Source organism: Natrix helvetica (assembly GCF_964273705.1).
Source record: "Natrix helvetica genome assembly, chromosome: 10".
In the NCBI taxonomy this organism is placed as follows: domain Eukaryota; kingdom Metazoa; phylum Chordata; class Lepidosauria; order Squamata; family Natricidae; genus Natrix; species Natrix helvetica.
The window spans coordinates 7,457,058-7,484,533 of NC_138561.1; the positions used below are offsets into that span (position 1 = coordinate 7,457,058).

The 27,476-nt window shown below is 43.3% G+C and overlaps 1 protein-coding gene across 4 annotated transcripts; it reads left to right on the forward strand.

The window, feature by feature from the left end:
* The first annotated feature begins 699 nt into the window (after window positions 1–699).
* Window positions 700–27,213, forward strand: LOC309397385 (dipeptidase 2-like). Of its 4 annotated transcripts, none has more exons than XM_081963376.1 (11): window positions 700–781; window positions 8,256–8,553; window positions 10,355–10,481; window positions 12,681–12,810; window positions 14,889–15,036; window positions 17,288–17,357; window positions 18,216–18,392; window positions 19,550–19,637; window positions 21,234–21,309; window positions 24,953–25,088; window positions 26,233–27,213. In XM_081963376.1, the coding sequence occupies exons 2-11, from the start codon at window positions 8,435–8,437 to the stop codon at window positions 26,413–26,415; spliced, it is 1,254 nt and encodes a 417-aa protein (XP_081819502.1). In that variant the 5' UTR covers window positions 700–781; window positions 8,256–8,434; the 3' UTR covers window positions 26,416–27,213. The 4 variants fall into 4 exon arrangements, with proteins under 4 accessions (XP_081819502.1, XP_081819503.1, XP_081819500.1 ...); XM_081963377.1 differs by having other exon boundaries at window positions 752–781; window positions 8,259–8,553; XM_081963374.1 differs by lacking the exon at window positions 700–781 and adding an exon at window positions 800–1,249.
* Window positions 27,214–27,476: the final 263 nt, after the last annotated feature.

Sequence of the window (27,476 nt, forward strand, 5' to 3'; positions counted from 1 at the left end):
AGGTGTCTCTTTCAAATCTCTGTTTGGAATGGTATTTCCGCAAACCCACATATAATTTAGTATCATTTCTTATTCTCTTACCTTCGCTAATCTATCCTATCTGTGTTTTTTCCCCTGCTCTTGAATATATACTTGTATATTTAGTATTTTCTTTTCTGTTTTCCCCTTCTTCCCCCTGTACATTATAGCTTTTGGGAAGCTTTAACTCCTTTTCCTCCCAGGATTGTCAGAGTTGGAATGGAAGGATGAAGTCTCCTTGACTGGCATTGTGTCTCCTTACCCTGCCAATAAGCCCCCATAACTTTAACTTTAAACTGTCTAGCATGGACCCTTTCCTAAGAGGTCTGTAAGGGGACATAAGCACACCTGCATGCCTACCGCCCCTGTCCTACTGTCCCCATTTATTCATACCCATTTCCTGTATTCTTATTCATGTTTATTCTTACTCCTGTTATCTCGTACATGAGTGACAAACTAAATGACTGAATGAATAAATACCCAGTGGGCTTATAAGAAGGAAAAAAATTGCTTTTTTTTTTAAAATGGGAATTCAATTGCAGATTTCTCCCTCTGTCCTAGCCTGCCCTTTGCTATCTTACTAGTTCCCCTTTTCTGGTGAGCTGAAATGTGAGGAATAGATAGTAGACCAACTGGGGAAACTCCCTCCTAATCACCGTCCCATCATCTGTCCTCATGATCACATGCTGATCCTTCAGAAACGGCCGTGCCTTCCACTTGCATTATGCGTCATAGTGATGCTGACCATGACTACTGCTGTTTGGTAAGATTCAACGCCCGAGCTTCTCCCCTTCTACAAATATGGGAAAGGAAATTATGCATTTTGTGGGAGGTGGTGGCGGTACCCATACATTAATCCTTGGGAGGATCTGGAGGTTTTGGCTACTATTGATCTGGAGTTTGGCCATTATTGAGACACACCAGAGAGAAAGAGAAGGCTATATGAACCACATCCTAAAATTTCTGTACTGTAGATTGATATAATAACCAATGAAGCCTAAAGCCAAACAATTGGTTTGTTTTGAAAGAAGTCTTCTGTTTTGGAGTGATGGAAAATGGAAGTGGTCAGAAAGTAGATCAGGTTAGACTTCTGGATAACTTATTGAAAATCTTAAGGATCTGCATTTTGATTATATAGACATATTTTAATGGTAGGGTAGGATTTCAGAAAGGGGACAGCATTTCCCATTCACTGATCTGTGTTGTGAAGAGCAAACGGGATCGTCTGAAGGTAGGTGTCAGCCTCTGTTTCGCTATTTGCTTTCAGCTGCCATTGAAACGGGGAGGGGAGGCTGGTATTTGAGAGGGGAGGTTTAAGTACAGGAGAGATTGTACAAAGGGAGTTTTGGTCTCGCCGTCTACTGCGCATGCCGGAGATTAGTGTTTGGTGTCGGTCAAGGCCAACCGTCCTGCATACCAACCTGATGATGCTCCTTGAAGATGGAACTCACATGACACCTAAGGGATTTGCAGATTGGACACTGGGATGAGGGTTACCAGGGGGAGGGGGTTTGGTCACATATTGATATGTATGATTTCGCGCGCTTTTGCCTCAGATCTTGCTTTGCTTAGGTGCTATTTTTTCATAACCAGTAAAAGTACTCTTAATTCTGCAAAATGGAGTTAAGTGGTTTCTTTCTTGGTTGCAGTTTAGGATTGTGTGAATTTTTTTGGCTGCCGCTGCACACAGCTAGCTCATGTTTAGCCTGTTGTCCACTAAGACTCCAAGATCCCTTTCAGAATCACTGCTATTAAGCCTGGTTTCACCCAGTTTATATGTGTCCTTTTGATTTTTCTTGCCTGTGTAAGACTTTACTTTTCTCTGCATTGAATTTCATTTTGTTAGAAATGGTAGAATTTCATGGTAGGAAGGATTCAAATCTAATAGAACAAGCACTATCAAAAGTAAGAGCAGATGATTTCAGGGGTGAGAACTGGGGAGAAGAAAGCCGGGTCTTTTCCCATGTAAGATTGAGATTGTCTTGGCAACGTTTTGGCGAGGTCTCACTCGCCATCTTCAGGCTGGGTTTTGGGCTTAAAGCGTGGTCGGAGCTGCCGTCTTTCTATAAATCTTGGTGTGTGTGTGTGTGTGTGTGTGTGTGGAGTGCTGGCTTTGTTTCACTAAGTGGAATGATTGGTTGTGTGGTTGTATAATGATTGATAGATTGATGTATAATGATTGATAGATTGATGCTGATTGGTGCTGGCTGTGTGTCTGTTGTTGTTTCATGTTGTAACGGCCTGGGTGGTGGGTGGGGCTCGTTTGTTGACTAGGGCTGGTTTCCAGATGTCTGGTAGGTACATACATACATACATACATACATACATACATACATACATACATACATACTTCGGAGAGAGTGAATTGGGAGCCCTAAGCATAGAATGACTTTCCCAGGAAATCTTGGTTTCTCAATTTAGGAGAACTCCCAAATTCCAGGAGTGGGATTTGGGGGGGGGGGGGGTTCTCCAAACCGCACAGAATCTTAGCTAGAGGTTCTCCTGAACCACAGCAGCCCATCCTTGAATGCATCACACACAGGACTTGCCCACCCCAGTTCTGTAAATGGGGGAAAATGTCACAAAATTTCAAGTGACAGCAATGTGATTCCACGAGTTTGACACCTCTGCGCCTTAGACAAAGCAGATGATAATTCTGATTTCATAATCAAAGACAGGAAATGGAAGGCAGTCTTAAAAAGAAAGAATCCTGAAGGAACAAGCCGGAAGAATTTCATTCAAGATTGAGAACTTATAGCTGGAGGTTTCCAGCTTGTAGCACAGTGCAGGACTTCGAATAGAAACTGCTGGAAACGTCTGTCATAGGCACCTCCAACAATTCCTATTAAGCATAGTCTTTTTTTTTTCTGGTGACCTATAACCCGGATGAAATATTGGCCTGTTTTGCCTTTTAAGGAAGTTCCTTTAAATTCCACAAGCATTTATGTTGTAACATGTACTGTATGTTAAAAGTATGACAAGAATCCTGTGTGCATTTGATGCCTCAAATTGACATTAGGGTAGCTCCTTTTGAGTTTTCCAGGTTTTCTATTAACAGAAACCGAGTAGAAATGGAAAAACATCTCCAATGTATGCCTTCCCCCCCCCCACAGTTTTATGCACAGGTACTTACACTTTATACACACACAAAATAATATTTAATATTTAATCTAAAAATTCCTTAACCAAAATTAACGAGAGACCACTTCATTCTAAAAACACAAACTAAAAATATATATTTTGTACTTATCAGTAGCCCCTGCTTTACCAATAAATTACCTGTCTAATACAATCAGTTCCACATATTATTGTAAAATATCACAAACATCACTGCAATAGCAACACATATTGCTGGATCCTTTCATTAATAGAAAACAAGTGCCTTCCCCCAAAATAAATCTCATATCCCAAAGTGATGCCTAAGTAAATCCTAAATTGCATTAACAGAGGTATACAATCAAGATCAAGGAGCTACTAATACCACTCTATAAAGCACTAGTAAGACCGCACTGAGAGTACTGCATCCAGTTTTGGTCATCAGACTATAAAAAAGATGTTGAGACTCTAGAAAAAGTGCAGAGGAGAGAAACCAGGATGATTAGGGGATTGGAGACTAAAACATATGAAGAACAGTTGGAGGAACTAGGTATGGCTAGTCTGGCAAAGAGAAGGACCAGGGGAGACATGATAGCAGTCTTCCAATATTTGATGGGCTGCCACAGAGAGGAAGGGGTCAAACTATTTCCAAAGCACCTGAAGACTAAACAAGGAACAATGGATGGAAATTGATCAAGGAGAGATTCAACCTGGAAATAAGGAGGAACTTTCTGACAGTAAGAACAATCAACCCATGGAACAGAAGTTGCCTTCGGAAGTTGTGGGAGTTTCATCACTTGAGACTTTCAAGAAGAGATTGGACTGCCATTTGTAAGAAATGGTGTAGGGTCTCCCGCTTAAGTTGGACTAGGTGACCTATAAGGTCCCTTCCAACTCTGTTAATCTGCTATATATTTGCAGCCTTTGTAAAATGCACAACAGAAAGTTGTGCAAAGGGTGTTGTGACTCTTAAAAGACTAACACATTTATCACAGTGCAGCTTTCCACAGTATGTTAACTGATGTTTCCTATATATTTCCCTCTTTAAACGTCTAAAAGTGATCTCATTCACACTTTTTTTATGCATGTCTCGACTTCCAGGCTCCTCATCTTTGTTGTGTTTACAATACAATCTTCTGTTCAAGAAACTTGTTTTAGAGGAATGTTGTGTAATGTGCTTTCAAGGAACTGCAGCAGCTTTTTCCACTCTGGTGCCCTTCAGCTGTTTGTTGACAATTCTGGGAAGTGTAATCTCAAACACAACTGGAGGACAGATTGAAGACAGCTGAGATACAGGAAAAGGAACATGGGAGACTCAGTTGGGAATTAAAATCCTGCAGAAGAAATACGGTCCAGAAAATCCTCTAGAACAGGAGTGTCAAACTCAATTTCATTGAGGGTCACATCATGGCCGGGTTTGACCTCGGAGGGCCGGATGTGTGTGTCAGAGGTGGGAAATACCACCTCTGACTGTCCCCACCCCCATCTATATAGTAATAAGGTCTGAAATCTCACAAGGCTGCCACATCTCGCAAACATCAGAGTTCTGGCATGAGCTGTCGAGAGATTTTGTGTGGGAAGGCTGACATCTAATGAAATGTTGGCCTTCACTTAAGTTCTCAGTCATTTTTAAATTCCAGTTTTTATTTTTTTAAGCTGCTGGCATCAAAAAGTTTCTTAGCGTTTATATCGAGTTTCTTCAGCTTAGATTCCTCCAGATGCATCAGTTCAAGCCTTACAATTCCTTCTCCATAGGACCAGAAATGATAAAGAATGAGCAATCTTCTAGATGTCTATGGAGATGTTCAACAATCTAAGTCATGGTTGTCCCAAATATGCTTTTCCAAAAGTCACTGGACTTACTTGTTTTTTCTTAAAGGTAAAGGTTCCCCTCGCATATATGTGCTAGTTGTTCCCGACTCTAGGGTGTGGTGCTCATCTCCATTTCAAAGCTGAAGAGCCAGAGCTGTCCAAAGATGTCTCCGTGATCATGTGGCCAGCATGACTAAATGCCAAAGGTGCATAGAACACTGTTACCTTCCCACCAAAGGTGGTCCCTATTTTTCTACTTGCATTTTTACATCCTTTCGAACTGCTAGGTTGGCAGAAGCTGGGACAAGTAACGGGGGCTCACTCCATTACGCAGCGCTAGGGATTCGAACCACTGAACTGCCGGCCTTCTGATCGACAAGCTCAGCATCTTAGCCACTGAGCCACTGCGACCCCTTGTTTTTTCTTATTCAAGGAAAAATACCCAAGAAAGCCCAATTGTCTTTAGAAAAACACCTTGGGATCAATCCTCTGGGTATCTTCTAGAAGTTGAGAACTCAAACTCTCACCAATGGTCTGGTCGTGTATTCTCATCTTTAATTCCCATCATATTCCAAAACGTCTCCAAGTGTGAAAGAATAGAGAGGCTATTTCAACCTCTTCCATCTCCACTCATCGGAGATCATAATCAAATCTTTTGATGACCACTCATCAAAACTTTCAAAATTTTCAACTCGGCTCAAAGGAGGAGACTTCCATGGAATTACAAAGCTGGACTATGCATGATGTGCTTGGTCAGAAGGCCAAAAGTCCCCCTTATAGCTAAAAATCTTGCAAACTTACATAGACAGAATTGGGGCCACCATGTCGAGGGAGGCAATTAGAATGCCAAGCTCGGCAATCAGGGCTGTGAGCAGAAGAGCCCAGGTTGGTTCTCCATTTGCCTTTCCGTGGCCAAACACCTGTTTCAAAAGAAGTGGGGGGGGAGGGGGAGGAGAGAGAAACAGAGACTGAAGAACAAAACTATTTTGTATGTCATCCTTTCATGATGAGTCACTTCAGCCCCATTCATAAGGAACTGATTGGATTCATCTCCTGTTTGGTCAAAACAGTGGCTTCCTCCTCACTTCTGAAAGAAGCATCTGTGCTCTCGAGTCTTTGTTTGGTACCGTAGGCCGATGAGAATTAGTTTCACACTCAGGAGATGACAACTTCCCTTGGCTTCAATTCCAGAAGTTATTGTCTTGAGGTCTTTAGCTCAGCCTCAGTGAGAACTTAGTCTAGCAAAGCCACTTAAATCCAGCATATGGTGCTGATGTTTTGACAGAAAATTGACCCAAATGACAGAGAAACAGCTTCGGATGGCAAGAGATCAGCATCTGTCTCCATTCACACAATGACTTCCAACACCAGACTCAGAGGTGGCATTCAGCAGGTTCTGACCAGTTCCGGAGAACCGGTTGCGGAAATTTTAAGTAGTTCAGAGAACCAGTAAATACTACCTCTGGCTGGCCCCGCCCCCATCTATTCTCTGCCTCCCAAGTCCCAGCTGATTGGGAGGAAATGGTGATTTTGCAGTATCCTTCCCCTGCCACGCCCACCAAGCCATGCCCCCAGAACCAGTAGTAAAGATTCTTGAATCCCACCACTGCTTGTAGGCCATCTAGTCCAGCCCCCTGCCCAAGCACTGGTGTGTGTGTGTGGCTGTGGCAAGGCCATGTTGAGTGTGCCCAGGATTGGGTGTGGCCATAGTAGGCATGACCCAGGACTTGTGTCGGGGGCACTGTGGTGACCAAGTGGTGGCATGACTTCCCTGAGATCCACCTCTCTCTCATTATAATCTCCTTCCTTCCTTTCCCCCTCCCTCCCTCCCTCCCTTCCTTTCCTCTTCCTTCCCCCTCTTCCCATGTTTTTCTTTGTCTTTCCTCTTTCCCTTTCTCCTTTCCTGCCCCTTCCTGGATGCTCAAATGCAAAAGGGGAAACTATTCTCCTTTTGTTCTGCTTTTAGTTTGTTTTGGTAACCCTCTGCCAGCGAAAATGGAGCGCGGGGGAGGGGGGGTGCCTTTTGCTGGTAGATGCACCACAGGTCGGTGCTTTGTTGCTTCTAGGCTTGCCCTATGGGCCACATCTAAGCATCTCATGGGCCAGATCCAGCCCATAATCCCTGCTCTAGAAGAAATGATTAAGATACCTTTTCTCTGCCCAATCGCCTTCCTTCAACGGCCTTCCAAGGAAATCCATATTTAATGGCATGGCAAAAAAGTGATTTCAACGCAACCACCCGCCCTCGCATTTCCTTTTATAGATTTTAGCCGTGCTGCATAATCTCTTTTTGTCAAACTATTTTTATTGCTTGTATATTTGCATGGCTTCTTTTCTTCCATTACATTGAGCTAGGACTGTAGGATGTTAACCCTTAAGGGTTCTAAAGTGGCTTCAGGTTCTTACTTTTGCAAAAAAAAAAAAATCTTAATCACAGCTTTCTACAAATACATATCCTCTGAACCCATTGAAGAAACCCTCCCATTTTTGGCTCCTCTAATACAATCAGTTCCGCATATTATTGTAAAATATTACAAACATCTCTGCACATTGCAGACGCACATTGCCGCAACCTTTGATGGATAGAAAACAAATGTTGATCGCGTTAGACCAAGGGTGACAGTTGTTAAGTGTGAAAAATACTCATTTTTTTCACTGATGTCGTAACTTTGAATGGCCATTAAATGAACTGTTGTATGTCAAGGACTACTTGTGTGTGGGTTTTGAAGCCTAGAATGTTCAGCAATAGCGTGGTTGGGAATTTCTGAGATGGAGATCTTAATACGATGAAAGAAAAGTTATTTTTGATACTGCAAATGGAGGGAAAGCTTTGCTTTCTTGCTTTCTTGCTTTCTTGCTTTCTTTTTAAGATGAAAGAACATTTTGTTTGCCAGCCAATGCTTTTTTTAGCCCTGATCTTTATACACATTTGTGCGTGGGAGGGAGGGTGGGTGGGTTTGGAAAAGAGATATATATGTATGAAAACAAATTTCCTAGGCTCCCCCAATCCTGGCGTGGATTGTATGAAAACTTAAGTGTCCTTCCTTGACATTTTGATGGGTCTGGTGCGAGTGTGGCTTGTATATTGTAAATAGTAGATCTGCCCAGAGAAAAATCTGGCCATCAGTAAAATAAAAAAAACTATTCTGGCAAAGTTGCAGGAAAACGTGGGTGTGCATTTTCTGTGTGGGAGAGATTCCCAGAAGTTTTTATGTAATGTTATTCAGGATCTGAGCTCTCTGCGTTGAAAAGTCTGAGAGAAACGTATATTGGGTCCTTTTAACGCATCACAAGATTGTACCCATTAAGTCTTTTTCTTCCCTTGTCAGCAGCAGGACGACTGAGCGAAGATTTTCAGAGATTGATTACTTCTTTTCACTGGGTTTGAAATCCTTTGCCTGAAGAACGTGGAAGGAAACAGCGTGCTCCGTTTTTTTATCCAAGAATATATATATACATATATTTGGAGGCATCTCATTTAGCTTGTGGACTTCCTTGGGACCCAGTGATGGTGATGCTTCTGGGGCTACTCTTTCTGTTTGTGGACATTTTGGAATCCACAGCTACGGAAGAATCCTTAAGAAGTGAAGTTCTTGAACTCATGGAAGCATCTCGGCTAATCGATGGGTATGTGGATTTCCTTCCTTGCAGACATATAACAGCAAAGCCATGATTTGTACCAGAATCATAGTCTGATAAGATGGCACTGTGGCTCAGTGGTTAAGACACTGGGCTTGTCAGCTGGAAAGCTGGCAGTCTAGGTTCAAGACCCATGTACCATATGACGGGGTGAGCTCCTGTTCCGTGCCCCAGCTCCTGCTCGCCTAGCAGTTCAGAAGCATGCAAATGCGAGTAGATTAATAGGTACCACTCCAGTGGGAAGGTAACCGTGTTCCATGATGTCATGCTAGCCATAAGGCCAAGGAAGTGTCTTCAAACAGCCATTGGCTCAATGGCCTTGAAACAGAGATGAGAACAGTGCCTAATGATTGGCATATTCTGATAACTTTCTATTTGTTTTCTCTCTTTGTGTCTTTGTGTCAGTAATGAGCAAGTAGTAAATAAATAGTAATTCCTCTTGATGTCTAGGGAAGTCCCTAGAATGTTCTTGGCAGCTTTTTCAGAAGTGGATTGCCTCCTTCCTAGAGCTGAGAGAGAGGGACTGACCCAAGATTATTCCTTTGGCTATACTAAATTCACTTTCTTTAATACTTGGCTTTATACTACACATGTCAAAAGGGACACGGTGGTTCAGTGGCGAAGCTGCTGAGTTTGTCAATCAGAAAGGTCAACATTTCGGTGGTTCAAATCCCTAACGCCGCATAACAAGGTGAGCTCCTGTTAGTTGTCCCAACTTCTGGCAAGCTAGCAGTTTGAAAACACGTAAAAAATGCAAGTAGAAAAATAGGAACCACCTTTGGTGGGAAGGTAACAGCATTCCGTGTGCCTTCAGCATTTAGTCATGCCGGCCACATGACCATGGACACGTCTTCAGACAGCGCTGGCTTTTAGGCTTTGAAACGGAGATGAGCATCGCCCCCTAGAGTCAGGAACGACTAGCACATATGTATGAAGGAAACCTTTACCTTTACACATGTCAATCAGTTTGCACAGGGTGATATAATGGCAGTAATTGTATTGAGAGCCAGTTTGGAGTAGTGGGGAAGATATCAAGCCAAAATGCGGGGGGGGGGGGGTTCTGTGAGTTTGTGTCAAGCCTTAGACACAAAGCCAACTGGCTGGCCTTGTACCGGTCACTTTCTCTCAGAGTGGTGTTCTTGACTTTTCTATAATCAAGCCTCAAGCATCATAGCACACTTCCAAGTGATTTTGATCATGTCCATTTCTTGTCATAGAATAGGAATAGGAATAAGAATAGAGTAGAATTAGAACAGGATAGGAATAGAATCAAATTAGAATTAGAATTAGAATTAAGAATAGAATAGAATAGAATAGAATAGAATAGAATAGGAATAGGAATAGGAATAGGGGTCATCTCTATTTCAAAGCCAAAGAGCCAGCGCTGTCTGAAGACATCTCCGTGGTCATGTAACTGGCATGACTAAACGCCAAAGGCGCACGGAACGCTGTTACCTTCCCACCAAAGGTGGTTCCTATTTTCCTACTTGCATTTTTACATGCTTTCGAACTGCTAGGTTGGCAGAAGCTGGGACAAGTAACAGGAGCTCACTCCATGATGTAGCGCTACAGATTCGAACTGCTGAACTGCCGACCTTTCTGATCAACAAGCTCAGCATCTTAGCCACTGAGCCACTGCATCCCTCTTCAATGTTTAAGAAGAGGAAAATGTCCAGCTTGCAGCCCTTTCAAGTAGATTAATTTTTCATGTGCCCCAAAAAAAAAAAATAGCTCATCAATCCAAGATCAGCCTTTAGGGAAGGTGACAATTCTCTGTCTTACCTTTCAGACACAACGATCTGCCCTTGAAATTAAGATGGTTTCACCACAACAAGCTAAGCACGATTGACTTGAGGACACTCGGCGGTACCAACACCAACATTGAGAAACTCAAGGCTGGCCATGTTGGGGTACAGGTAAATGCTACCTGAGTTTCAAACTAAGCTAAGGGCTAAGAAGTAGACACTTACCAGAATGGAGCTTGGGCAATGTTGGAAGAAATATCCATCTGGTTCAATTCCAAGTCGGGGAAAAGACACTAGAAACATGGAGGCTGATTGGAAAGATGCTTTAATGATGAAGCAGAGCCACCAAGCACATGGTTCACTGGTGCACTGAACACATGGAGTTGAGTGTGTATGTGGGGGGTGTATTTATACCTTCTCTTGAGCTTTGCACTTGAGCTTCCTGTTCCTGTGCAAGAATATGTATTCTATTGGCTGTTGTCAGACAGTCATAGGGCCATGTAGGGATCATGTTTGTCTGAGCTAGTTTGGTTGATGTTTGCTGGGTGATGCAATGTCCCCAAGTGATTGTGCCATGTGGCGAGCTCTGCTGCTTAAATGGGTTAATCCAAGGGTGAAATGCTACTGGTTCAGACCGGTTCGCCCAAACCACTAGTAAAAAAATGCTACCGGTTCGGGCAATCCGGTAGCTCCGACGATCAGCTGTGCGACCATCAACTGTGCTGCCCAATTAGAAATCACACGGCACAGCTGATTGTTGTACAGCTGATCGTCAGAACTACTAGTTCGTCCTAACCAGCAGCATTTTTTCATGTTCTGACGATCAGCTGTGCCGAGGGATTTCGATTCTCTAAAAAAAAAACAGGAAATCCTGCTTCCTAGCAAGTCTAAATCGCATGGCACAGCTGTTTCCCCTTCCCCTCGCTGTTCCCCTTCCCTTTGCAGACTCAGAAAAGCATTCTTAATCCTCTTTTTTTCAGGGCTGCGCGGTAGTGCCTGTGGTGCACGTGCGTGCAAAGCGTGCGTTTGACGTGTGAAGCAAACCGGTAGCAAAGCAAACCAGTAGCAAACTTCAGAGCATTTCACCTCTTGGTTAATTCTATTATGTCCTGGAGAGTCATGTCTTCATCCCATCATCTTGCTGAAAGTCTTTTGTCTTGTAGATAGGCTGGCTCAGTCTTTCTTAAGGGGTACCAAATATCTGCTGGGAGCAGGGAGCTGCTTTCTATCTTTATTATTTTATTTATTTATTTATTTACTGAGCGCTTATAGACTGCCCCCTCTCCCAAAAGGGACTCGGGGCGGTGTACAGTCCATATCGGAAATACATCATATAAATAACTATAAAATTAAGCAATTAAAATTATTAAATAGATAAATAGGTACGAAGGAGGATAAAAAAGGTTTAACAGAACTGTACAGCCGAGTAAATAGTTTAAAACCCCTACAAATATCCCATAAAATTAAATTTAAAAAACAATTCCCCTAAAATACCAGTTAAGAAATATGTTTGCCAGGAGGTAGCAGTTATGATTATGCCAGGCCAGCCAATCGGAACAGGTGTGTCTTCAATTTTTGTCGGAAGGAGCGGAAGTCGGTGGTGGTTCTAATGTCGGGGGGGAGGTCATTCCAGAGGGTTGGGCCCATCACAGAGAAGGTCCTACTCCTTGGCGCCGCCCGTTGGCATTGCCTAGTGGACGGCACTAGGAGAAGTCCCTTCCTGTGAGAGTGAATTGGCCGCAGGGATGTGTGTGGAGAGATGCGATCCCGCAGGTAGCTAGGTCCTGTGCCATGGAGCGCTTTAAAGATGGTGATCAAAACCTTTAAAACATGTTTCTTCTTTTATCATCCAGGGGAATATAATATTCTGCCTTTTTTAATATTTCTCAAACTATTTAATACAGTACAATACAATAGCAGAGTTGGAAGGGACCTTGGAGGTCTTCTAGTCCAACCCCCTGCCTAGGCAGGAAGCCCTATACTGTTTCAGACAAATGGCTATCCAACATCTTCTTAGAGACTTCCAGTGTTGGGGCATTCCCAACTTCTGGAGGCAACTTCTGTTCCACTGATTAATTGTTCTAACTGTCGGGAAATTCTAAGTTCTAAATTTCTAAATTTCATTTCAGTTCTAAATTTCATTCTTCTAGCAGAGAGGTGGGTGCTAAGTTTCTACATCCACATTGGTGGAAAAAAACTTGGTGTTTCACATGACGCAAAGACGCAAAGTATTGAATCGATAAAAGCAGTTGCTGTCTTTATTTTACTGGTTTATTCGATTTTTTAAAAATCCTGCCTTTATTACTTTTATAAATAACTCAAGCAGGCAAAGATAGTTTATCCTCCTTCCTGTTTTCTAAATCTTCCCAGTTTTGGTCAGTCTATGTTCTCTGTGGCGCCCAGAACAAAGACGCTGTGCGTTTGACGCTAGAACAAATCGATGTAGTGAAACGGATGTGTGAAGACTATGAAGAACTGGAACTGCTGACATCTTCGGAAGGTAAATTTGGTTTCCTGTGCTCAGGGAAAGAAATCTTAGACAGAAATATAAGGGATAAGAAACATGCATTCTTTTCCCGTTTTCATGAAAAACAACATAATTGACCTAACTGCATAAGAATGCAATTGTCTGCAAATTCAAGAATACTTAGCAAACTCATTCTTTTGCAATCCCTTTAGGTAATCGTTAAAATACTTACAGGAGGGGGAAGTATCTCTAGGCTCTGAGGAGTATCAGAGGAAAACTTTAGAACAAGGACAGGCACTATAGGTCTAAAAACCTCCCAGTGGGTGGGAAGATGGAACGCACACAGCCAAAAATTATAGCATACAAATTTTCATTTGGAGGAGATGAACTTTATCTCCTTAATTTTAAAGGTGTAAAGATTTGCAAAGATCTGCAACCTAAGGCTGGAGATCCATATAGGGGTCTTCAACAATGGGGTGCTTGTGCCTTCTTTAGGAGGAAAAACTGTGGGGTGGAAATCATAATAATCTTTAGTTATTGTGACCATAAGGGATGCAGTGGCTAAGACGCTGAGCTTGTCACTCAGAAAGGCCGGCAGTTCAGCGGTTCGGATCCCTAGCACCACATAATGGAGTGAGCTCCCATTACTTGCCCCAGCTTCTGCCAAGGTAGCAGTTCGAAAGCACGTAAAAAAATCCAAGTAGAAAAATAGGGACCACTTTTGTGGGAAGGTAACAGTACTCCGTACGCCTTGGGTATTTAGTCATGCCAGCCACATGACCACGGAGACGTCTTCGGATAGTGCTGGCTCTTTGGCTTAGAAACAGAGATGAACACCACCCCCTAGAGCTGGAAATGGCTAGCACGCATGTGCGAGGGGAACCTTTACCTATTGTGACCATGGAGCATACTGGATGGATTTATTCATCTGAGATAGAATGCAGACTGTTGAGAAGGTTAACGAGAAGGAGAAGCAACTTGCAGGTAGTCCTTGACTTATGATGATAATTGGGACTGGAATTTCCATCGCTAAAGGATGCAGTTGTAAAATGTAACTGTGCGGGGTAATCACATGACTGTGGGGATATCAGAACAGCCAGAAGTCTAAGAACTGATCATGACCAACATCACCAGAAGTCCACAACTCTTAAAGTTGTGCCAACGTTGGACACTCCTGGTTTAGAGGCCGTTTTACAGACAGTCCTCGATGTACGACCACAATGGAGCCTAAAATTTCCGTTGCTAAGGGAGACAATTGCTAAGTGAGTTTTGCCCCATTTTACGAACTTTCTCACTACATTTCGTAAGCAAATCAATGCAGTGGTTAAATTAGTAACACCGTCTTTAAGTGAATCCAGCTTCCCCCATTGACTTTGCTTATCAGAAGGTCGCAAAAGAGGATCACACGACTCCAGGACACTGCAACCGTCATACATAGGGACCAGTTGCCGTGCATCTGAATTGTGATCATCGCATCACCATGGAGATTCAGTGCCATCGTAATTTTGTTGTAAGTCAAGGGCTACCTGTATAAAACCTGGCACAACACTTTCAGTATATATGTAGTCCGATAAGTATTGATGGGAACATAAGGCTGGATAAGAGGATATTCATCACCCCTGGAATTTCAATATATCACATGGATACGAAGTATGAGTTGAGGCTCTCCCTATCTACCCAGAATTCCTACCCTCCATGTAGTACCCTAGTCCAGTTACAAATATGTTGTGTGGCCATTATTCCGTGATGTTGGTGAAGACCACATAGTTGTATTATGGACGAACAGGAAGTAGTGTCCAATCAGAAGTTCAAATTTTGGAAACTGATCTCAACCTTTACCTATGCAAGGGGGACCTCCATCAAAACGTTGCCGTCTTGAATGCTTTTGTTGAGAACTCCAGCTGGCCATGCTCTTTCCCAAGATCCAGGCAGTCCCTGACTTATGGCCATTTGCTCAGTGAGCATTTGAAGTTATGATGGCACTGAATCCTCATTGTTGAAGTCCACGAGTCTTAAAGTTGTCAAAGTTGGCCGCACCTGCTCTAAACCATAGGTGTCCTCTGAGGATCTGCCTTTTAAAGTAGAATGCTCTCTTTCTGTTTCGACTCCAGGCATTGAGAGTCTTCGCCCCGAGAAGATAGGATGCTTGATTGGCATTGAAGGCGGTCATTCCATGGACAGCAGTCTGGCCACCTTGAGGATGTTTTATGATCTCGGCGTCCGGTACATGACTTTGACGCATACGTGCAACACGCCCTGGTAATCCACGGATAAAAATGTTCTTTCGGAGATGGATTGTTATGACAGTCACCACTGTTGCTTTGAATCCGGGGTGTCAAACTCGATTTCATTGAGGGCCATATCAGGGTTGTGTTTGACCTCGGAGGCCAGAGTGGGTGTGGCCAGCTTGATGTCACTCGTGTCGGGACACCTGTGGTCGCCCGAGAGCTCTGCCAGCAAAAATGGGCTCCCAACAGTGGTGGGTTCCTACCGGTTCAGACCAGTTCAGATGATCCGGTAGTAACTTGGAAACCTGGATTGCTGGAACCAGTAAGGCCTGCCATGCCCCAAACTGGATCTTCCTTTTGTTTTTTGTTTCTGCGCATGCGCAGAGCAATTTTAGTTGTACTGTGCATATGCAGTACAACGAACCAGCAGTAGCTGCTGCCAGAACCCACCCACCGGCTCCCGAGCTCTGTTTTCAGCCATGATGGCCTCCTACTGCCCTCTGCCAGTGAAGATGGAGCTCCATTTTCACAGGGAGAGACACTTTGCTGTTTCTAGGGTGACCCCGTGGGCCAGATGCAAGCACCCTGCAGGCAGGATTCGATCCCCGCAGGCCTTGTGTTGGACACCCCTGCTTTAAATAATATAGTGTTTGTAAGGTTTAAGACAGGGGTGTCCAAACTTGGGAACTTTAAGATTTGTGGACTTCAACTCCCAGAATTCCCCAGCCAGCCATGCTGGCTGGGGAATTCTGGGAGTTGAAGTCCACAAGTCTTAAAGTTCCCAAGTTTGGACACCCCTGGTTTAAGAAAATGAATTGCAGGCCGTCCTCAACTTAAAACCATTTGTTTCGTCATCATTTGAAGTTACAACAGCATTAAAAATATGATGAACGCCAGTTCTCACACTTACGAACTAGAGATGGGTATTCAGCAGGCAAACCAGACTTTTCCTAGCTGGAGTGAATTCTGCTGGGGAGCCAAAAATGGCAGGATTTTTCAATGGATTCAGAGGATATGTATTTTTAGAAAGCTAGATTAAGAAAAAAAATGCAAAAGTAAGAATTCGAAACCACCTTGCAACCAGAGGTGGGTATTCAGCAGGTTCTGACCAGTTCTGGAGAACCGGTAGCGGAAATTTAGAATAATACAATACAATACAATACAATAGTAGAGTTGGAAGGGACCTTGGAGGTCTTCTAGTCCAACCCCCTGCCTAGGCAGGAAACCCTATACCGTTTCAGACAGATGGCTATCCAACATCTTCTTAAAGACTTCCAGTGTTGGGGCATTCACAACTTCTGGAGGCAAGCTGTTCCACTGATTAATTGTTCTAACTGTCAGGAAATTTCTCCAATAGTTTGGAGAACCAGTAAATACCACCTCTGGCTGGCCCCGCCCCCATCTATTCTCTGCCTCCTGAGTCCCAGCTGATGGGGAGGAAATGGAGATTTTGCAGTATCCTTCCCCTGCCATACCCACCAAGCCACGCCCAGCAAGCCACGCCCACAGAGCAAGTAGTAAAAAAAAATTGAATCCCACCACTGTTACAAATGTCGTAACATCCTCACAATCACACGATCAAAATTTGGGCACTTGGTAACCGGTATATATTAACAATGATGGCAGTATCCCCAGGCTCACTTGATGATGATCTGGGACCTTCCCTCTTGGCTTTTGACAAGTAAAGCATACTAGAGGGAAATGGGAGGGTTTTTTTAAAAAAAATGTGGACAATAAAATGTGAAAAATAAACCATGTAAATAATGGGGGAAGTTGGATTCTCTTAATGACTCGGTGATTCACTTAACAACTCCAGTGGTTTGTGGCAAAAAAAAGTCATAAAATCAGGTGCAATTATATTTTAGATAAATTAAATGGATGAAGTCTGGAGTTTATTGGAGGAAGGGTTACATAAATAAGAATATGATTAATAAATAAATTATGACTGTTTTGCATGTACTGTATATTTAAAAAAATACTGTTAAAATTCCTGTATACTGTTACATGTGCCTGAATATTGTTAAAATTCAGAGCTGAAGAAGCTTCTTGGGTGAGAATGGAAACATCTTCAAAGAAAAACCAGAAAGTCCAGTTGCCTCTTGAAAAAGCCCCTTTGGGACAACCATGACCTGGATAACTGAGAATCTCCATAGATGTTGAAATTTGACCTGTTTAAACTTTGAAATATTCTCATGATGCTTTTACAACCTTTGATTTGAATACCTTTCAACCTTTCACCTTTCACTTGAATAAAAGTCCTTATTTTTTTTGTTTATTTTTAGGGCAGAAACTTCAACGAAAGGCAGAAATAATTTCTATCCTGATGTTAAAGGCTTGACTCCTTTCGGCATCGTAAGAGAAATGTTTAAGTGTAACTTAACAAGTGACTTGAATTGTCCCTTTGACGTCCCTCTTACGTAAGGGAGATCTGGGAATTAATCTACAAGGGTGTCTTGATGAGAATCCACCATAATCAGTATTTAATTATGATGAAGATCTTGGTGGTACATACCATCAAGTTGTTGACTCTTAGAGAGTACATAAATAGACCTTCTCCACGAAGATCTGTCTGTAATCTGGTCTTCAAGACTTCCAACAGTGCATCTATCACCAGATTACTGCCAATTGTCCTCTTCTCCTCTTTTCTTCCATCTATGCCAGCATCAAAGCCTTCTCCAAAGAGTCAGGTCTCGGCATAATATGTCTGAAATAAGCCTTGTCTATTTCACATATGTGAGCCTGGTCATATGTGCCTCAAGTGATGGTCCATTGGAGAATTGGGGAGAAATGCTATGTAGCCATAACAAAATTCTTTGTAGAAAGCCAAGGTCATCCTGGCCAGAACTGGATGGGTGGAACTGCCAGCATGGCAGTGGGAGATTGGACCATGTGATGGACTTATGAGTGTGGGGGCAAGAACATGAACTTTCAACTAGGTGGGAAAACCGGGAAGCCTTCAGATTTGGGTTTTCCCAGATGTGCCAACATGGCTCTCTTAATAAATTGGAACTTTGAGCAATACTTTGCCTCAGACTTTGAATTAATTTTGGGTGCTATTTCTAACCCTAATATTGTTTGGAAGAAAACTTGGAACAGCACTCAAGAAATGAACATTTATTGTGATTTTGGGGAGGATGGTCAGGATCCCAGCTTTGGGTGAGAGAATATCTCTGTGTCACTGTACCACAATATCTACTGTATTTTCTCCAGGAAGTGGTGAAGGAGATGAATCGCCTGGGGATGATGGTAGACCTATCGCACACCTCTCAAGAGGCAGCAAAAACCGTTCTTAGGGTCTCCAGAGCACCTGTCATTTTCAGCCATTCTTCTGCTAACTCTGTCTGCCGCCATGCCAGGAATGTTCCAGATGACATTCTCCTAAAGCTTGTGAGTCTTGTTTTCCAGATCGTCATGCACTAAAGGAAGGGGTCCCTCAACCAGAGACCCCTTTAAAATTCTGGATTTCCAATATTCCTGGTCACCTAAGTTGCATATTGTCAAACAAAACATTGGGTTATGTGAGAATAATCTGTAGAAAATAATCCTTTTGGTGTGAAATTACGAAGAGACAGCTGAACAATAATAAAGAGCCATTTATTATCTTTTGCAAAAGGGACCTCCATACTCATAAGGCAGAGCAAAGGAGGACATCTTCCATAGAGAGTTATATACATTTTCAAAAGATCGGCCTTGTTACTGCCCACTCATCCTATTGGCTAAATTCTGGTTATGTAAGGGTCCTCTTCCTGTAACTTCCATCCAATCATTTCCAGTAATCTCTATCCTTTTTGATGTATTCTCCATCCTATTTGGCAGCTACTACTATAGTCAGCATTGTTACTTTTAGCGTGACTACAGACAGCCTAAACTGCCAGCTATTGTTAACCAGGTTGTGGGAAACAAACTTGTTATTATAACTACCGGGAACATTCTTACATAATGTCTTATTCCAGTACAGTGTCTTAGGTCACCTGGAGGCTAAACATGGCATTATCACTGCTCTAGCTTTTACAGGGATAATTCTTACTTCTCACAGGTTTCAAACCACTTGATCTTCCTAATTTCAGATAATGCCTGAGGTTGATGTAAGATCGAAAGGCATTACTGGAAACGATGGCTGATGGAAGACCAGGGGTCTCAAAACCTGGCAACTTCTGGAATTTCCTAGAATTCTCCACCCCTTTAGAATTGAAGTCCACAAGTCTTAAAGTTGCCAACTTGGGAGACCCTTATAGTAGAGAGAAGTGGTTTGCTTTGCAACGTATTACTTCTCTGATGCGTTGGGTCAGGGACCTTGATAGGCATCAAGAGAGGCTTCCACGGTAGGAGAAACCCATTCCAGATATCTTCCCTTGACATGGACTTACTTTTATTTCCTCCTAGCAAGTTTCCTCAAAAATGACCCAGCTATTTTCAAAGACTTTCCAGACAGTTGCTATATTTGTACCCCATGTGCGCCAAAACAATTTTTGGGAATCAAATCTAAGGCATTGCACAGTCTCAGAACTGGATATTTGATTTATTTAATCTTTCCCTTGTTTTAGAAAGAGAACCATGGAATTATAATGGTGACGTTCCCTATGAAGTTTTTGGCTTGTGGAAGTAAAGCAGTTAACATTACAACTGTTGCAGGTTTGCAAACATTGTGCTGTTTCTATATACAGGTAGTCCTTGACTTACAACTGTTCATTTAGCAACTGTTCCAAGTTACAAGGGCACTGAAAAAAGTGACTTACTGTTCCAACCTAGGCTTCCTGATACAGTAAAAAGCACATGCTTAGTCCCAAAAACTCTCTTTTTATTTCAAAGGCTGTGAATTATGTTCATTCACAACTTGTAATGAGTCCCAAATAGTTGTAAAGAATCCTACAGTAGGCTGCCAAAGTCTTTCGGGATAAGGCTGATAAGCACCCACCTTTATCTTCCTTGAAACGCTGCCAAAGACTTAATTGGCACTTAGCTTGGCAAGGCCACGCGGACCAAAGAGTCAAAACAGAGCTTCAGAAGGTAAACTGACCAGCATGCACCAAGTTGCTTCCTGCAAAGGCTCACATGCCTTTGCTCCTCCTTTATGTCCTATGGCAGGGGCCAATACTTACTCCTGAGTCATCCCTTTTGTCTTAACTGTTCTTGCCTTCTGGCAGCTTTGCGCATGCATGCACTGGGAACAGGGGGAACCTATTCCTTTGCCTTGCTGATGTCCGACTCTGAAGGCTTCAGAGACAGCACATAACTCCCAGATGGCCCTGGCCCCCTCTCTGTCTCTGATGCAGAGCCCTCATCCGAGCCTTCCCCAGACTCCAGGACTGGCCCATATTCCCCCCCAACCTCCTCACTGTCCAACTCTGCTGTGAGCTCTGCAGGCCTCCGGCGGACCACAACACTTACAACTGGTCCATGCACCTAACACCATTGCAGCATCTCCAAAGTTACGTGACCAAAATTTGGCCACTTAGCAATTGATATGCCTTTACGTTTACTGCAGCATTCCCAAGTCATGTGATCGCCGTTTGCAACCTTCCCAGCGGGTTCCTGACAAGTAAAGTCAATGTGGGAATTTGGATAAAGCATTCTCAAGGGCAAACAGAACCATTTGTGTAGGTTGCAACAGAAACGATTTATTGAAGCCTATACACAAGAATATAGTAACTAATAGCACTAAATTGGCACTAAATTTGTATTCGCATTTATTAGTTTGCCAAACATGTACAAGAGAGCAGGTATAAATATAAGCATGATATAAACGAAAGAAATGAATAGAAATAGATGGGAACAGTAGGACAGGGACGTTAGGCACTCTGGTGCACTTATGCACGCCCCCTTTACGGACCTCTTAGGAATGGGGTGAGGTCCACAGTAGACAGTTTGAGGTTAAAGCTGTGGGGGGTTTGAGGATGTAACAACGGAGTCGGGTAGAGCATTCCAGGCATTGACCCCTCTGTTGCTGAAGTCATATTTTCTGCACTCGAATTTGGAGTGGTTTACCTTGAGTTTGTATCGATTGTTTGCCCGAGTATTATTGAGGTTGAAGATTGAAGCCAATGGAATTCAAGGCAGACTGGACTTGGGTTGTTTGTGCCGACATAAGGAGTCTAAACTGATGGCATGTTTTACTCCACCCTCCAACTCTGCCTGCTCCTCGCACGGAAGCATTTCCCTTTGTCCATGCTGTGTTCTGATGCTATCTCATCATCTTCTTTTTTTTTTTCTTGGAAAAAAAAATTCCAGATCACTTTGACCACATAAAGAAAATTGCAGGTTCATCTTCAATAGGAATTGGCGGTGACTATGATGGAGAAACTCGGTTAGTAAGTGGGTACAGTACTGTTTGGTGATGTGCAAAACGTTTCCCTTTCAAGTTATTAGGGGTTGAAATGTACTTCATATTCCATCATTTCAGAAGTGCTTTGAACTCAAAATAATTCCATTTTCTGAATCCCAAAGACCTCAAGCGACATTTGAACCAATCCGATTCAAAAGCAAAACCAATTTTTTTTTGAAAGGGAAACGGAACATTTTATATTCAAAATGAGTCACCTGTGAACTTTTTTGCACTTTGTGATCAAGCATTTTACGTGTGTAGGCTCCAAGTGTATAGAAACCTTAAAGAGGTGCTCCAAGAGGAGCCACTTTTAGCGTTTAATATGTTTAGTTTGATTATTATACTAACTGTATTTAGCTGATATCCTTTTAATTAAAATTTAAGTGAAATTACACTTGAAAAGGGACACAGTGGCTCAGTGGCTAAGATGCTGAACTTGTCGATCAGAAAGGTTAGCAATTTGGTGGTTCGAATCCCTAGCGCCATATAACTGAGTGAGCTCCTGTTACTTGTCCCAGCTTCTGCCAACCTAGCAGTTCGAAAGCATGTAAAAAATGCAAGTTGAAAAATAGGAACCACCTTTGGTGGGAAGGTAGCAACGTTCCGTGCACATTCAGCATTGAATTATGCCGGCCACATGACCACGGAGACGTCTTTGGACAGCGCTGGCTCTTCGGCGTTGAAACGGAGATTAGCACCGCCCCCTAGAGTCGCGATTAACTAGCACATGTATGCAAGGGAAACCTTTACCTTTACACTTGAAAAACCTGCTGCTTTCTACCGGTGCTGTCCATTTTTTGGAAATTTTGCCTCCTAATGAGCCAAGTCCAATGAAATCTTCAGTCCGCAAAAGAATTCAGAATCCCTGTGATCTCTTTGATTCTTTAAGCAAAGTTATATCATCAGAAGGAAATATGTGCAGCTCAGGATTGAACTGTGGAGTCCTTGATATATGTGGAGATTCTCAGTCATCCAGATCATGGTTGTCCCAAAGGTGCTTTTTCAAAAGCCAACTGGACTTTGTTTTTCCATGAAGACGTTTCACTTCTCATCCAGGAAGCTTCTTCTGTTGGGGTCCTTGGGGATCTCCAAGCTTTGCTTTGCTTGCACATGTTTGATTGCCCAAGTATAAAAAAAGATGTTGAGACTCTAAAAAGAGTGCAGAGGAGAGCAACCAGGATGATTAGAGGATTGGAGACTAAAACATATGAAGAACAGTTGGAGGGACTGGGCCTGGCTAGTCTAGTGAAGAGAAGGACCAGGGGAGACATGATAGCAGTCTTCCAATATTTGAGGGGCTGCCACAGAGAGGAGGGGGTCAATCTATTTTTCAAAACACCTGAAGGCCAGAGAAGGAATAATGGATGGAAACTGAACAAGGAGAGAGTCAACCTGGAAATAAGGAGAAATTTTCTGACAGTGAGAACAACCAACTGATGGAACAGAAGTTGCCTTCAGAAGCTGTGGGAACTTCATCACTGAAGCTTTCAAGAAGAGACTGGACTGCCAGCTGTCAGAAATCGTGCAGGGTCTCCTGCTTGGATGGAGGTGGGGTTGGACTAGATGACCTACAAGGTTCCTTCCAACTCTGTTAATTTGATATCCATTAACTAGGTAGTATATTCAGTGCTAGTGAGCATGGTGTTTGCTTTCAGTTTATATTCAGCAGCTTGTCCTGCCAGTATTGGTGGGAGTACTTCGTTGTTTAAGGAGATTACACTACCTTAAACAAGCAGGTACCATGTAGAAAACCTAATCAAGTAGAAAACCACTTACATACTCCAACACTAGTGGCAGGTCAAGTTACTGTATCAGTGGTGGGATTCAAAAATGTCTACTACCGGTTCTGTGGGCGTGGCTTGGCTTGGTGGGCGAGGCTTGGTGGGCGTGGCAGGGAAGGATACTGAAAAATCCCCATTCCCTTCCCACCCCACCAACCTGCTTTCCAGCTCTGTTCTCCTGTTCAGGGCAGCAAAAGATCAGCTGGGAGGCTGGGAGGCAGTAGGGGCGGAGCCAGCCTATTTGCCGGTTCTCCGAACTACTCAAAGTTTCTGCTACCGGTTCTCCAGAACCTGTCAGAACTGGCTGAATAGCACTTCTGTAACAGAGTTGAGTTGCTTCTGGTTTAGCCCAGATCGCCCGAACTGATAGTAGTGGTGGCGGGAGGCTCCGCCCACCTGCCCGGATGCTCCTGCGCATGCAGAACCGGTAGTAAAAAAGTTAGCAACCCACCTCTTCTCTGCACTGTATGTATATAAACAGGGAGCAAAGCCTACACAAGCCAGCATTGATGATACCTAGTTGGGCAATGAAATGTCTGTAAGCAAACAACCAAATGCAGAGATCACCAAGGATTCCAAAGTTATTTTAAAATGAGCTGAAATGCCTCTTACTTCCTTCGCAGAGAGTCGTTTGGCTTGCTTTGACCATTTCCTAAAGCATTTCTCCATCACCACCAGTTGCAGCTACTTATGTTGTAACATCAGGCTTCAAAGTAGATGAGTGTGCTTGGTTTAGCCTGACAAGGAAGAGCGGCGCACTCCTCGTTTTCGGAAGCCCATTCTCTCTGACCTCTTCCTCATCCTTCTGAGCCTGTGGTTCGACTTGCATTGGCTGTTTGGCCTAGTGGTCTATCCCAATTTCTCATAGACTGTGCAGCTGGGAAAATGTTTTCACCCAAGCAGGCAAAGAATTAGGAGCGGTCAGTCTAAGTTACAAAATTCCAGAGGACAGAAGAAAACTTTCATTCTGTTAGTTGGTTCTTGTGGCACTTAGCTGTCCTGTTGAGGAGGTAGGTAGCAATAATTGCTCTTAGACTTATATATCACTGCGCAGTGCTTTACAGCCCTCTGTAAGTGGTTTACAGAGTCAGCCTATTGCCCCCCACCCAACAAACCGGCTCCTCATTTTACCGACCTCGGAAGGATGGAAGTCTGAGTCAGCCTGGAGCTGGTGAGAATCGAACTGTAGTCAGCATAAGTAGCCTGCAGCAACTGCATTCTTAAATCAAATAGCAAGCTTTGTGGTAAAAGCTGGCACCCTTCTTGAATAAACAATGAGTAATAGCTAAGCAGAACTGCACATGTACGACAATCAACTATTGACTGTGGCATTCTTTGTCCTGTCACCCATCTCAAATTAAAATTCACCCACTACTACTTTTGCTATATATTTTTTTCTATCTGGGACAGCATATTTTGTCCATCCCCACACCATGGTAGATATGGAGAGCAAGCTAGTTACAGCATTGCTACAACACTTTTCAGAAAAATCATGAAATGAATGGTAGTTTTATGGTGTGAGAATGTTGCGCAGATTTTTTAAATATGTGTGAAAATAACCTTGCTCTACTCAGAAGGAACCCTTTGCATTTATCCTAACATCAAAATTTGTTTAGATCAGATGAAAACAAAAAGTCACAAGGTACAACTGGATAAAATTATTGGAATTGCCCAGTTCCTTTTTTTTTTTTTTAAATGCATTTATACAATGCTTGTAAGTCTCTCGTGAGCAGCCATTTTACTAGAAGCAAAAGCTGACAGTGAATTTTCTTACTTCCTAATCTGGCTGTGGTTTTGCTAAGAAATAGACATTTAGTTTGTACCGCTCATGTCTTGACTGACAGATTTCCTACGGGACTGGAAGATGCTTCGAAATATCCAGACTTAATCAAAGAACTGCTGAGGAGAGGCTGGTCCAAGGATGAACTCCGAGGCATTCTGAGGGAGAACGTACTTCGTGTTTTCAAAGAAGTAGAAAATGTAAGTGCTTCTCGTTCTAGGACATTTGACTCTTAGCTTTGCTCCTTAGCAATATTAATTCCTGATGGCGGACACCCCTATAGGACTTGGCGCCCACAGTGACAATCTTAAATTGTCGATTGACCTCATCAAATGCTACTTCTCATGGGTGAAGGATAGTAATGAGCTTGATGTTTGACGAACAAACCAACTAGAGCCGTGATGGCAAACCTATGGCATGCGTGCCACAGTTGGAACGCAGAGCTCTCTCTGCGGGCACACCAACCGTCACAACAGCGCACCTCCACCGTGCTTGTGTGTGCACCTCCCACTGGCCAGCTGGTCTTCGGGTCTCTGCTTCGCATGTGGGGGGGTTTACGCACATGTGTGAATGCATGCCCCTCCTTGCCCTGTTTTGGGCCTGGAAGACCTCCCTGTCAGGGTGTGAATTCTGCCCTGGAAATGAATGAGTATGGATCTTGGCATATCCTCGAAGTATACTTTTGAAATAAGAAAAATAAACCCGAGGCATAATCTAAGAAAAAACATTTTATTGTAAATAAAGTAAAAATACAAACTGACTAAACTAATAATCACATCTTGGCAGAGTTCCTGTCTGCCTTGGCATACAGACAAAGGAAAGAAGGTAAAGAAGGTATGTGGAATGTATGACATGCACAGTGAATCATTGCTGATAAGAGACAGTTCATTCTGCCGTAGAACTCAGAATGTAGGCACAGCTGGCAAACCAAATAAATGCAGTGACACTCCTGCACCACCCTGGAAGCCAACATGGGATGTGGGAAGGGCGCAAGGCACCTCCGTGCCCCATTTTGGGCTTGGAATGCCTCCTGCACCACCCTGGAAGCCAAAACAGGATGCGGGAGGGGCGCAAGGCGCCTTCGTGCCCCATTTTGTGCCTGGAAGGCCTCCTGCACCACCCTGGAAGCCAAACAGGGCAGGGCACATGCACGGAGGGTGTTTGCATTGCATTTTGGGGTTTCACGCACACACTTTGCCCACTCAGCACCAAAAAGGTTACTGGCCTAGAGTAACCCGAAACAGCGAGATGGGTGGTACACAAACGTAATGATTACAATTTCAGATGTTTGTGTTCCGTGCGAAGGGATTTGTGAGTTGGGCCTTGACTCTGAACTTCCCCTAGGTGAAGAAGAACATGCAAGAGAAGGCAAGTGAAGTGGAAATCCCACTTGAAGAGGTGGCTCACACCTGCCGCCTAGAGCTGAGGCCTCCAGCTTCATCAAGGAACAATTCCTGCAGTCTGATTCGCATGGGGCTACTGGAAAGCTTCGTCTTCACTCTAGGAATGTACATGATGCTACCCTGATGTTGATTCCGGCCACGGTGCCGAGGGCTGCGTCTTCCAAAGTTAAGACAGATACGAAGAACAACACTATTTATTGCCACTAACTCTGGGACCGTCAATGCTCCCTGCTTCATTTGCACAAAATGGTAAAAGAATGACCCAAAGGTGCTTTCTCTGCACAACTGGACTTTCTTGGGGTTTTTTTCTCCTTCAAAATGTTTCACTTCTCATCCAGGAAGCTTCTTCAGTTCATGGATGAGAAGCGAAATGTTTTCAAGGAAGCCGAGATGGCGCAGTGGTTAGAATGCAGGACTGCAGGCTACTTCTGCTGCCTGCCGGCTGTCTGCAGTTCAGCAGTTCAAATCTCACTGGCTCAAGGTTGACTCAGCCTTCCTTCTTTCCGAGGTGGGCAAAATGAGGACCCATATTGTTGGGGGCAAGAGGCTGCCTCTGTAAACTGCTTAAAGAGGGCTGTAAAAGCACTATGAAGTGGTATATAAGTCTAAGTTCTATTGCTAAGTGCTAAAAGACAAAGGAAGTCCAGTTGCCTTTTGGAAAAGCACTGATGGGACATCCATGACCTCGATGACTGAGAATCTCCATAGATATTCGCTAAACGCATGAGAAGATTTTGGGGTACCAAAGGAAGACCTGCTCTAACAGATTGTTATTTTCTACACACATCATCTGGGTACATGCATACTTACATGCTCAGCTCAGAATGAAATCCTGTCACATTCACGATGATATTTAATTCCTGTTAAATTCTGTGGGACTTCCTCCGAGTTGTTTCTTCAAGTAAATACGAATGGATTAGTATTGTGAATTTCTTTTTTTTCTTTTCGTTAATCCATGTGATGGCATAGGGGTCTGATGGCAAATGAGACTATTTGCCTGTCAAGGGGGTGACAAGGGGAGACAGGATAGCAGTCTTCCAATATTTGAACGGCTGCCACAGAGAGGAAGGAGTTAAACTATCTTCCAAAGCACCTGAAGACCAGACAAAGAATAATGGATGGAAACATAACAGGGAGAGATTCAACCTTGAAATAAGGAGAACTTTTCTGACAGTGAGAATAATC